Genomic DNA, 13,404 nt, shown 5'->3' on the forward strand with positions numbered 1-13,404 from the left:
TGGTTGCAGCTGTTTGCTGCAGGGCAGATTCACCAATCCCATGCTCCTCAGGGGAGCCATGCTTTACGAAGGCACGGCATTGGACTTACAGCACTGAACTGCCAATTCTCTAACCTGTGCTCCGTTTGTGTGCGGTAAGAATATAAAAACACATAGGCGTTCCTTTTATGTTCTTACCATGTGTGGGAGTATCTGGCTAGCTGACACTGAAAATCTGCGAGAGATTAATTCCAAAGTTGTTGAAAGCCTCTTGCCTGTACGAAAGGCTCAGGTTTGAATAGGGAACAGGCAGAGCAAACACTAACCAGAGTCGGGCAAAACTTACACCACGGTCTGTTCCAAGCCACAGGTTATAAACATGCCCGAACCAATCACACAGTGTGTGCCTGTTTAAATTGTAAGCCTTGAAGCAAACTGCTTGGCAACACTCACATTGTTGCATTGAGTCAGGTGGGCTCAAATGATGTCGAAATGTGACGTTGGTTTTTACGTGCTCTGATTGATTGAATTGAGCGTGTCAATACAAAGCTCGGACTAGACAGCAATGTTTCCTTTTTGTCTCAGCGGAAACATGCTATCATTGTGTCAGCCGTGGCTCAGTGGGCAGCACTCTTGCCTCCGAGTCAGAAGGTTGTGGGTTCAAGTCCCATTCCAGGGACTGGAGAAAAAAAAATCCAGGCTGACACTCCCAGTGCTGAGGAAGCACTGCACTGTCGGAGGTGCCGTCTTTCGGATGAGACGTTAAACCGAGGCCCCATCTGTTCTCTCAAGTGGACGTAATAGATACAATGGCACTATTTTGAAGAAGAGCAGGGATGTTATCCCCGGTGTCCTGGCCAATATTTATCCCTCAATCAACAGAACAAAAAAGCAGATTATCTGGTCATTATCACATTGCTATTTGTGGGAGCTCGCTGTATGCAAATTGGCTGCCCCGTTTCCCACATTACAACAGTGACTACACTCCAAAAAGTACTTCATTGGCTGTAAAGTGCTCAAAGACGTCCAGTGGTCGCGAAAGGCGCTATATAAATCCAAATCTTTCTTTCTTTCTTTATCATTGCCCAACTTTGGGTGGCTGACACCAACGTTCCCCTGAGGAGTGCGGCCATGCACTAATCGGGACGTCCTGCACAGGCTGCTTTCCAGCTGCTGCCGCTGGTGACAGATTAGCAAAAGGGGAGGTGCAAAGAGACCTGGGTGTCATGGTACATCAGTCATTGAAGGTTGGCATGCAGGTACAGCAGGCGGTTAAGAAAGCAAATGGCATGTTGGCCTTCATAGCGAGGGGATTTGAGTACAGGGGCAGGGAGGTGTTGCTACAATTGTACAGAGCCTTGGTGAGGCCACACCTGGAGTATTGTGCACAGTTTTGGTCTCCTAACCTGAGGAAGGACATTCTTGCTATTGAGGGAGTGCAGCGAAGGTTCACCAGACTGATTCCCGGGATGGCGGGACTGACCTATCAAGAAAGACTGGATCAACTGGGCTTGTATTCACTGGAGTTCAGAAGAATGAGAGGGGACCTCATAGAAACGTTTAAAATTCTGACGGGGTTAGACAGTTTAGATGCAGGAAGAATGTTCCCAATGTTGGGGAAGTCCAGAACCAGGGGACACAGTCTAAAGGATAAGGGGGAAGCCATTTAGGACCGAGATGAGGAGGAATTTCTTCACCCAGAGAGTGGTGAACCTGTGGAATTCTCTACCACAGCCAATTCACTAAATATATTCAAAAAGAAGTTAGATGAAGTCCTTACTACTAGGGGAATCAAGGGGTATGGTGAGAAAGCAGGAATGGGGTACTGAAGTTGCATGTTCAGCCATGAACTCATTGAATGGCGGTGCAGGCTAGAAGGGCCGAATGGCCTACTCCTGCACCCAGTTTCTATGTTTCTATACCACGCACCAGAGATGTCAGAAAGAGCAGGATGTTTTATCTCAGTGCCAGATTAGTGCCTAAGGAGATTCTGTGGATAAATAAAAAGACTTGCATTTATATAGCGCCTTTCATGAACTCAGGACGTCAGAACGAGCTTTACAGCCAATGAAGTACTTTTAAAATGTGGTCATTATTGTAATGTAGGCAACGCGGCAGCCAATTTGCACACGGCAAGCTCCCACAAACAGCAATAAATGACCAGCTAATCTGTTGTAGTGATGTTGGTTGAGAGATAAATATTGGCCAGGACACCAGGGAGAACTCCGCTGCTCGTCTTCAAATAGTGGCATGGGATCTTTTACTGAGAGGACAGACTGGGACCTCGGTTTAGTGTCTCATTCTGAAAAACTGCACCCCTGACAGTGCAGCACTCCCTCAGTAGTGCACTGCAGTGTCAGCCTGGATTCTGTGCTCAAGTCTCTGGATCAAATAATAAAATGATTAAAAAGGTGCTGCTGCGAGAGAGACTATCCAAAATTTCATTTAGCATTGGTTAATTCAAAGAATTCAAAATGACTATTGGCCCTATAACAGGAAAGCAGAGGGAACATTTTTTAAATTGAAATTGTTTGCCCATCACTCACCAGCAGGCCATTGGACCCATGAATGGTCACACACCGAGAGAACGATTCGTGAATGGAGACGCCCTTCACATACGTTGGAGGGTTGTAGCCACCTTTCTCATCCACGTCTCCAGTCATGTGGAAGTGAATAGGATAATGGCCCATAGACTGCTGGCCCATGTGTTTCAGTTCCACATTCTCAATGTGAGCTGCCTTGAAGCCTACACCCATCTGGAGAATACAAGGACAACATTTAAGCATTAATCCAACGCATTCGGTGAAGTCATTCCAGGGTCCTGAATGACACTGTGGGATACGAGTAGCGGCAGGCTTAATGGATTGGTCTGAAATTCCCTTTAGCAGAAACTTGAACCCATTAATTTTAAGCTAAATGCACTGAATGCCAGAAGAATTGTACACCATGCATTAGGCATTTGCGCCCTGGTCAATTTCAGGGTGCAGGTCTCTAAAGATTCATTCTGCTATAAAATGAAGATTTGACAATGATTTTTAGTTTAGTATTTCAATCAATGTCAGGAATTCAATAATTCTTTTAGGTTATTGAATTATAACCTACCTTAATGTGCCCTCCAACTGTGTCAAATTGAAAAAATGTGCAAGCATTATTGCCATAGCACTGAGCCTCCATGTCTCCCATGATTACTATATTCCGGGACAGCACTCCCACTTCAGCTCTCATGTCAATGCCGTCCACTTCCTTCCCCATGTGCGGGTACTTTGCTTTTCCTAAAAGATCAGAAGGACATGGTCAGTACCAGGTAGCAGTAGAGAGGAGCCATTTGGTTAGTGCGGACACAAACAATGCAGAACATCTGCCCTGTTAATCACTGTCGTCTTGGCCTGATAGATGGGCATACTGGATATTCTGGCAGATGTCCCCTTCTGCAACTCGGTAAGAGCCAATAGCATAAAAAGATCAGGCGGTTTTCATCTTCGTTGCCACAGGTAGGGCATTGGCAGTCCCTTTCTTTAATAATACCGTAAGAAATAGGAGGAGGCCATTCAGCCCTTCGAATCCGCTCCACCATTCAGTAAGATTATGGCTGCTCTTTCACCTTAACTCCACCTATCCCCATAAACCCTTCATTCCCTTAGTATCCAAAAATCTATTGATCTCTGCCTTGAATATACTCAACGACAGTATGAATCACCTCAAGTCTCGTCACCGAGTGCATGCAGAAACCAAGCACAGGCAGCGGAAAGAGCGTGCGGCAAACCAGTCCCACCCACCCTTTCCTTCAACGGCTGTCTGTCCCACCTGTGACAGGGACTGTGGTTCTCGTATTGGACTGTTCAGCCACCTAAGGACTCATTTGTAAGAGTGGAAGCAAGTCTTCCTCGATTCTGAGGGACTGCCTATGATGATGATGATGAGTCACAGAATCCTACAGCACAGTGGAGGCCATTCAGCCCATCGAGCCTATGCCAAAATACACCAATGAATGACGGAGCTCTGCATCTGCCACCCAAATGTTGTGCCTGGTTGTCATGTGAGATAAATGGTTATGGTGCAGTCAGCGCATTGTAGTCTCACAGGAGCTGGGGAAAACGACAACACTAGTGACGCACCTCTCTCTCGCACGCAGTATTTATCCACGTTCTCTCGCACGCAGTATTTATCCACGTTCTCTCGCACGCAGTATTTATCCACGCAGTATTTATCCACGTTCTCTCGCACGCAGTATTTATCCACGCAGTATTTATCCACGCAGTATTTATCCACGTTCTCTCGCACGCAGTATTTATCCACGCAGTATTTATCCACGTTCTCTCGCACGCAGTATTTATCCACGTAGTATTTATCCACGCTCAAGGTTCAAAAGAAATTTAGAACTCAAATTCCAGGTCCAAGGTAAAAGGTCAGTGAGGAGGTAAATTCTCCTCCACATTTCCAATATTAAATAACCAACTCCATGGCTAGGTTTAATGATTTATTTTTCAAAATGGTGTAATTTTGTGTGTGTTTGTTCAGTTGCTTCCAGGTGTATATACTGACCAGAATGCACAAAAATGGTGCAGCAAAATAGTTTCAAGAAATTATCTCAGGGATGTGATTGGTTTGTTTCAGGATCGTTGTTGTCTCCTGATTACTGGGTTTGACACAATAATTCGAGTAATTTGATTGGTTGGTTTTGGGGCACTTCCTCATTACTAATTGGAAGCTTTCCTATTTGATCAATGAGGGGAGCTGAGTTTTGATTGCTTTGCATTTAATCAATAGGATATTTGAGTCAAATAGGACAGTTAATAGATACTGAGTATTGAAGTGTCTATTTTTTTTGAACAATAGACACTCACATTTTTGAGGTGTGATGCCATTAAATGGTGTGACGTTATGACTGTACACCAGATGTGGTACTACTGCATTCAATGGCATAGAAACATAGAAAATAGGTGCAGGAGTAGGCCATTCGGTCCACCATTCAATAAGATCATGGCTGATCATTCACCTCAGTACCCCATTCCTGCTTTCTCTCCATACCCCTTAATCCCTTTAGCCCTAAGGGCCACATCTAACTCCCTTTTGAATATATCCAACGAACTGGCATCAACAACTTTCTGTGGTAGAGAATTCCACAGGTTAAAAACTCTGAAGAAGTTTCTTCTCATCTCGGTCCTAAATGGCTTACCCCTTATCCTTAGACTGTGACCCCTGGCTCTAGACTCCCCCAACATCGGGAACATTCTTCCTGCATCTAACCTGTCCAACCCGTCAGAATTTTATAGGTTTCTATGAGATCCCCTCTCATTTTGCTGAAGGGGATATTCTTTTCTAGGCAGGTACTTCAACATAACCAGTACTGTACAGCAGTGTCATAAACACTCAACTATTTCAAAGATCCCATTCTGCATGGCATATTTAAAAGGATGTATGTTCTGTCTGGCCAATATTTCTACCCTCACCTACCCTGCAATATTTTGTTAAGCTGACAGAGTCTGCAAACTATAAAATCATAAAATTCTTACAGGAGGATGTTTCCCCGAGCTGGGGAGTCGATAACTAGGGGTCACAATCTCAGAATAAGCCTATTAGAACTGAGATGAGGAAAGATTTCTTCACTCAGAGGTTTGTGAATCTTTGGAATTCTCTGCCCCCGGAGAGCTGTGGATGCTGAGTCATTGAGTATATTCAAGACAGAGGTCGCTAGATTTTTGGACACGAAGGGAATCATGGGATATGACGATAGTGAGTGCGGGAAAATGGAGTCAAGGTAGAAGATCAGCCATGTTCTTAAGTTCCCTTATGTTCTTAAGGGGCATAATGTTGGATTATTCACACCCATGATACACAGGACTTTGTCACTTGTGAGCTGTCGAGTGAACATATTTATGAAGACAACATCACTGATCATACACCTCCTTATATTATCTTTTATTGAAGTGTACTGCTTTGCTGTTTTATACGCTCAAGTGTGCATCCCAGAATTCCCCAAGATGTTATTTGTCTGGCCCACTCCATTGTTTAGCGGGTCTTGATATCAACGAACTATAGAATGGTTACAGCACAGAAGGAGGCCATTCGGCCCGTCGAGCCCGTGCTGGTTCTCTAAAAGCACTTCAGCTAGTCCCACTCCCTCGCCCTTTCCCCGAAGCCCTGCAAGTTTTCTTCCTTCAGATACTTATCCAATTCCCTTTTGAAAGCTACGATTGAATCTGCCTCCATCACCCTTTCAGGCCGTGCATTCCAGATCCTAACCACTCGCTGCGTAAAAAAGTTTTTCCTCCTGTCATTTTTGGTTCTTTGGTCAACCAAATCTGTGTCCTCTGGTTTTTGACCCTTCCGCCAATGGGAACAGTTTCTCTCGGCCTACTCTGTCCAGACCCCTCATGATTTTGAACACCTCCATCAAATCTCCTCTCAATCTTCTCTGCTCCAAGGAGAACAACCCCAGCTTCTCCAGTCTATCCCCGTAACTGAAGTCCCTCATCCCTGGAATCATTCTCGTAAATCTTTACTGCACCCTCTCTCAGGCCTTCACATACTCTATGCCTCTATTTATGAAGGATAGAGGATCCCGTATGCTTTTTAACTGCTTTCTCAATCTGTCCTGCCACCTTCAACGATTTATGCCCATATACCCCCAGGTCTCTCTGTTCATGCACCCCCTTTTGGATTGTACCCTTTAGTTTATATTGCCTCTCCTCGTTCTTCCTACAAAAATGTATCACTTCACACATTTCTGCATTACATTTCATCTGCCCCATGTCTGCCCTTTTCACCAGCCTGCCTTCTTGAAGTCTATCACCATCCTTCTCACTGTCCACTATACTTCCAAGTTTGGTATAATCTGCAAATTTTGAAATTGTGCCCTGTACACCCAAGTCCAAGTCATTAATATATATCAAGAACCGACCCTTGGGAACACCACTGTATACCTTCCTCCAGCCCCAAAAAACAACCGTTCACCCCTATCTCGGATTATAGGGAGAAGTGTCTGGCAAAATCAGCCCCAATATGTTCTCTCTGCTAATTCCCTGGGGTATGAGAAGGTATTGGACCAGCAATCCAGAGGCCATGAGTTCAAATCCCACCACAGCAAGTGGTGAAACTGAAGTTAATAATTCTGGTCATTTGTGGGTGGGCAGCAGAACAAAATAACCAGATTGTCGTAAGAACCCAACTGGTTCACTAATGTTTTTCCGGGAAGGGAACCTGCCTCCTCTACCCGGTCTGGCTGACATGTGACTCCAGTTCTACACTCCAGTGCACCAGCGCAGCTTCGGCCGCCTGAAGAAAAGAGCGTTCGAAGACCAGGCCCTCAAATCTGCCACCAAGCTCATGGTCTACAGGGCTGTAGTAATACCTGCCCTCCTATATGGCTCAGAGACGTGGACCATATACAGTAGACACCTCAAATCGCTGGAGAAATACCACCAACGATGTTTCCGCAAAATCCTGCAAATCCCTTGGGAGGACAAACACACCAACGTTAGCGTCCTCGATCAGGCCAACATCGAAGCACTGACCACACTTGACCAGCTCTGCTGGGCGGTCCACAGTGTCCGCATACCTGACACAAGACTCCCAAAGCAAGCACTCTACTCGGAACTCCTTCACGGTAAGCGAGCCCCAGGTGGGCAGAGGAAACGTTTCAAGGACACTCTCAAAGCCACCTTGATAAAATGCAACATCCCCACCGATACCTGGGAGTCCCTGGCCAAAGACTGCCCTAAGTGGAGGAAGTGCATCCAGGAGGGCGCTGAGCACCTCGAGTCTCGTCGCCGAGAGCATGTAGAAACCAAGCGCAGGCAGCGGAAGGAGCGTGCGGCAAACCAGACTCCCCACCCACCCTTTCCTTCAACCACTGTCTGTCCCACCTGTGACAGAGACTGTAATTCCCGTATTAGACTGTTCAGTCACCTGAAAACTCACTTTTAGAGTGGAAGCAAGTCTTCCTCGATTTCGAGGGACTGCCTATGATGATGATGGTTGACCCTTAGGGTGGCTGGAGATGAACAATAAATACTGCCTTGCGAATGTCACCCACATCTCAGGGACGGGAAAAAAATTGGCCCCTTGAAATCACAACGGTCTTGATACAGGTTGTGCCGTGGCCAATGTTCCCTTTAAGCTGCGCGCCCACGCGACTGTCTGGGGCTCCCGCATAGCCGGCTCACTGGCTTTTAAATGCAAAAAGTGCGCACGTGCAGATTTGCAAATGGGCCATACAGCCATGGCAAGAGAAAATTCAGCTATAGCTTTATAACTCAAGGTTGTTTACATTTCCATGACCAGTTAAACTTTAAAACATGGAATGAGTCAGCACATATCATCAGTCAGTAATGGCAGGCTATATCCTCCAAAGACACAAAGCATGACTGGTGGCTAATGTTTCATGTATTCACGAATCCTTAATGTCCCAGTGTTAGATCAAGAGTTATGGTCTAAGTTTAGCTCAGTTATACCTGAGCAGGGGTATCTGTGGTAAACCACAACTCCTGTGCCTTTGCTAAACCACTTTCAATCAGCTCATATTCTCAGTAACCATGCCACCACCATTAATAATGGAGGGTTGTGTAAAATATTCTGTGCTCAGTATGTAACATGGGAAACAGAGCCAAACAAGAGCCCTGCTCTTAAGAACATAAGAAATAGGCCCATCGAGCCTGCTCCACCATTCAATAAGATCATCGTTGTGTATATAAACAACAGATTAACTGAAACAGGAGAAGTGTAACCAACTGTGTCCTTTATAGCAACTCCCAAAATGGTGCCCCAAAACCAGCATGTTTCATCATCATAGGCAGTCCCTCAGGATCGAGGAAGACTTGCTTCCACTCTTAGAATGAGTCCTTAGGTGGCTGAACAGTCCAATACGAGAACCGCAGTCTCTGTCACAGGTGGGGCAGATAGTCGGTCAGGGTAAGGGAGGGTGGGACTGGTTTGCCGCACGCTCTTTCCGCTGCCTGCGCTTGATTTCTGCATGCTCTCGGCGACGAGACTCGAGGTGCTCAGCGCCCTCCCGGATGCTGGGGCGGTCTTTGGCCAGGGACTCCTAAGCGTCAGTGCGGATGTTGCACTTTATCAGCAACCGTGAATAGCTTCCGCAGGGTCCTAATGCCCGTCCAATGAGAATTTGTGCATCAAAACAGAGTATGAACACAACATATTTCCCTCATTTTGAAAACACAGTCTATGAACAGACAAAGTCCTTGAGATAGCCAGGCCGTGTTCTGATATGCTGAGACCGGTGTGGAGCATGCGGTGTTTGATCGAGGGTTTCGGTTGGGAAACAGAACAGTGCCTCTGTTCCATCCTGCTAGTCTGTTGGCCAGTCTGTTGGGATGAGTCTACGAGCGTTCCATCGAGTTCCATCATTGAGCTCGTAAGTGTGAGGGCTGAACTTTCACCCGATCTGTTTTGGAGGCGAAAGTGAAGATGGAGCTTAAGACTACGGTTTGGGTGCTTAACACTGACCCAATCTCCGTTCTTCAGTTGGGACTTTTGATCGCATGGTTTTGTGTCAGTGTACGACTTCACTTTTCGTTGGCATTCCGAAATCTGGGATACGAGTGTGGTTATCTTCACGCTAGGTTTGGCTTGGGGTTTGAGAATGTCCAGTAGCCAACGAAGATTCCGCCCAATCATGAGCTCAGCGGGTGTCTTCTCCGTTAGCCAGTGTGTTGTCGAAAGGTATGTGCGGAAAATGGTTTGAACTGCTGCGAGGTTGGCTTTCAAACCCTCTTTGAGGATGTGGTTAAATCGCTCAACACCTCCATTGCTTTGAGGATTGTACCGAGCAGTAAGGCGATGCTCGATAGCATGACGAGTGAGGAAATCCGCAAACTGGTCAGACACAAACTGTGGTCCATTGTCAGTGATTATGACCTCTGGGAGGCCCCTCTTCACGAACATACGCTGCAGAATAGTGACGAGTGTTGATGAGGTCACTGAACTTGTAGCGATTTCTGGCCATTTGGAATGCAGGTCATGTACTACAACAAGGAGACGCTGGTGCTGTGGAGCTGCTTCAACTGGACCGAAGATATCCAACTGAAGTTGTTGCCATGGTCTTTGTGGCCATGGAATGGGCTTCATTAGCACTGGTCGGATGTTTGTGGCCTTTTCGCTCAGACTGCAGGCTTCGCAGTGTGAGACAAACTCCTCGATGCAAGTGTCAGGCCACCATACTGAATCGCGGCATCTCTGCTTCATGTGGACAATGCCAGGGTGTCCATCGTGTGCCAATGAGAGAACGCGCTGTTGAAATGACTTGGGAATTACTGCTCTATCACCACGAGCTAGGCAGCCACCGTTCCAAATGGAAAATTCATCGCGAAGTCTGTGGAAGGTTTTCAGCTCTTCCGGAATTTGCTTAGGCCACTCAGTCTGGAGGAAGTGGCACATGTGTGCTGGAGTGTAGCATCACGCTGTGATTTGGTTTTGAGTTTGCCGCAGGAGACAAGGTTTCTGATGGACTGAGTGATGATCGACGTGATTTATGTGTCATCATCTGTGAACAAGTCAGCACCAGAGTCCGAAGCAGGTGTCGAGCGGCTGAGCATGTCAGCTACGTGATTGCGACTGCCAGCGATGTACTGCACATCAAAGCTATCTACCCGGTCAATCCCCTTAAGAGTCTTGTATGTTTCGATGAAATCACCTCTCATTCTTCTAAACTCCAGAGAGTATAGGCTCATTCTACACAATCTCTCATCGTGCATAGCTCTCATCATACTTGTGCATAGTACACCATTGAAGTCAAGGAAAATGAGGGATCTCCTCCCCACACACGCACAATATATAAATTACTCAAATCATTCAATGGCTGGTATATGTCAAAAACCTAAGATAAACCAGTTAACTTAACAGAGACAATGGTGTGGATTCTCATTGCCATCAGCTGTGCTGTAAACTGCTGGAGGCTATCGCCCACCCTTCACCGAACCTGCTGATTTTAATTCAAGCCCCGCCCCCTTTAAGGTTTCACCTCAGGCCCCCGATGAGTCTACCTGCCGCCCGCTCTCATTATCAACGTGAGGCTCAAACCATTTTGAGACCCGACCTTCCTTGCATGAACCCGGCGAGCTGCACACGCCGAACCAGTGGTGTGATGGAGCTCGCTGGATGGGGAGGGCTGAGCCAGTCAGCAGCCTGGTGTGGGGGGAATGGACAGAATAGGGGAGACAATCCCAGGGAGGGGGACCACTCACAGGCCACCAGCAGTATTTCAATGGGCCGAATGGAGCATCCGTGGCCCCCACAAAACATAAAAGGCGAAAGTGGTTTTAAGAGTGGCCTCCAGCTGGTTAGCTCGCTCATTGCCAGTACAACTTGATGCAGAATGTGTGGTGCACAGTCTACCCACTGGTGCCTCAATATTCCAGCCCGAATCCGAAGTACATCACGACCCTGATTTGCATATTAATAGTGCCCTCCCACCTGAGACAGGTAGGCACTCTGGCCCCTGCCAAGATGGGCAGTACGTCACTCGTTGCCCTTTTCAGGCCGCTCCCACCCCGTTTAATCCGGGTGAATCGAGTTAAAATTGGCCCCTGGTTTGTATTGGTCCAGCTAAGGGTGGATGTTACAATTGGCTTCAGTATTCTTTGGTGAGAGAAAGATTGGATTCCTGCTTTTCACCACTATCTAATGACAGCTGCTGGAAAGTGCATCTTCTCATGCATGAGCTCTGCCACGGAGACGGAGAAGGGCAGCAGGCGCACGGGAACACCATCACCTGCAAATTCCTCGCCAAGTCACACACCATACTGACTTCGAAGTATATCATCATCGCTGGGTCGAAATTGTGGAACTCCCTCCCTAACAGCACTCTGGGAATATCTTCACCACAAGGACTGCAGCGGTTCAAGAAGGTGGCTCACCACCACCTTCTGAAGGGCAACTAGGGATGGGCAATAAATGCTGGCCTTACTGGGAACGCCCTCTACCACCAGAAGGACAAGGGCAGCAGGCGCACGGGAACATCACCACCTCCAAATTCCCCGCCACGTCATACACTATCTTGACTTGGAAATATATCGGCCATTCCTTCGTCATCGCCGGGTCAAAATCCTGGAAGGCCAATGGATTGAAACAAAAGGTGAGAATGGGAACAGGCTCAGCTTTGATGCCCTCCACAGTTCAACAGCCTGTGATACTCCATGTCTAGGCTCACACATGGACAATAGTAATGGGGCTCCTCAGTGTGTGTCAACAGTGTTCAGTGGGTAGCACTCTCACCTCTGAGTCAGAAGGTTGTGGGTTCAAGTCCCACTCTAGGCTGACACTCCAGTGCAGTGCCGAAGGGAGTGCTGCACTGTCGGAGGTGCCGTCTTACAGATGAGATGTTAAACCAAGGACCCATATGCTCTCTCAGGTGGACATAAAAGATCCCACGGCACTATTTGAAGAAGAGCAGGGGAGTTCTCCCCGGTGACCTGGCGACAATATTTATCCCTCAACCAACATCTAAAGCAGATCATCTGGGCATTATCACATTGTAGTTTGTGGGAGCTTGCTGTGCACATATTGGCTGCCGAGCTTCCTACATTACAACAGTAAGTACACTGCAAAAGTACTTCATTGGCTGTGAAGCATTTTGGGATGTCCTGAGGTAGTGAAAGGTGCTATAGAAATGTTAGTTATTAATTTCCCTCTTTACTGCCCTGTAATTACTCCCAGGTATTCATTATTCCCTATGTGGCACGTGAACCAATCAGGTAACACATGGTTAACTGCAAAAAATCTTCAGCAGTGTTGTTTATTTCCTTTGCCCCGTTTTGATGACTTGGGTCGATCTTGAAAACAAGCTATTTTCAAGTCGAGTGGAGATTAACAGATTATGGTGGAAGAAAATCAGAAACATATGCGAATAGTTTGAAGTTTCCCAAGAATGACTTTTCCATTGTTTTTAAATCAAGATTCTTTGGCCAGATGATGGAAAAAATAATTTCAGCAATATAGTTAGGAAAATAAAAACACTGAAAAATGCGGCCGCGTGGTGATCACCAGCTATATTAAGAAATGGAAGAAGTCAGCAGCTGGTTCTGGCACTTGCTTCAAACCTCTCGTGTTACAGGTTCAGTTACTACTTCTATCTGAAACCTGCCAGCTACGATTCCAACAAAGTGCAAAAACTGAAATACTTTATTCTCAAGTTATAGGGACCGAGTGAAAGCTCGCACCGAGATACCCCGAACCCGCTGAAGGAGAAAGGATAGTGTAAAATGGGCACTATTAAATTGGCCACTCATTATATTTTGTGGATAGGAAGGACCTATTTCCCTCAGCAGAGAGGTCAATAACCAGGGGCATCATTATCATAGGCAGTCCCTCAGAATCGAGGAAGACTTGCTTCCTCTCCAAAAATGGGTTCTCAGGTGACTGAACATTCCAATCCAGGAATTACAGTTTCTGTCACAGGCGGGGCAAACA

The 13,404-nt window shown here is 46.6% G+C and overlaps 1 protein-coding gene across 1 annotated transcript in view; it reads right to left on the reverse strand.

Moving 5' to 3' along the window:
• The window catches only part of cemip (cell migration inducing hyaluronidase 1), a 259,948-nt gene that overhangs the window by 92,439 nt on the left and 154,105 nt on the right, over positions 1-13,404 (reverse strand). Inside the window, exons 12-13 of the mRNA XM_070858685.1 lie at positions 3,082-3,251; positions 2,526-2,735 (exon numbers count right to left, since the gene is read on the reverse strand). Coding sequence (XP_070714786.1) covers positions 2,526-2,735; positions 3,082-3,251 — 380 coding nt within the window. The remainder of the gene's footprint in view (positions 1-2,525; positions 2,736-3,081; positions 3,252-13,404) is intronic.

This window comes from Pristiophorus japonicus, chromosome 17 (genome assembly GCF_044704955.1).
Source record: "Pristiophorus japonicus isolate sPriJap1 chromosome 17, sPriJap1.hap1, whole genome shotgun sequence".
NCBI lineage: Eukaryota > Metazoa > Chordata > Chondrichthyes > Pristiophoridae > Pristiophorus > Pristiophorus japonicus.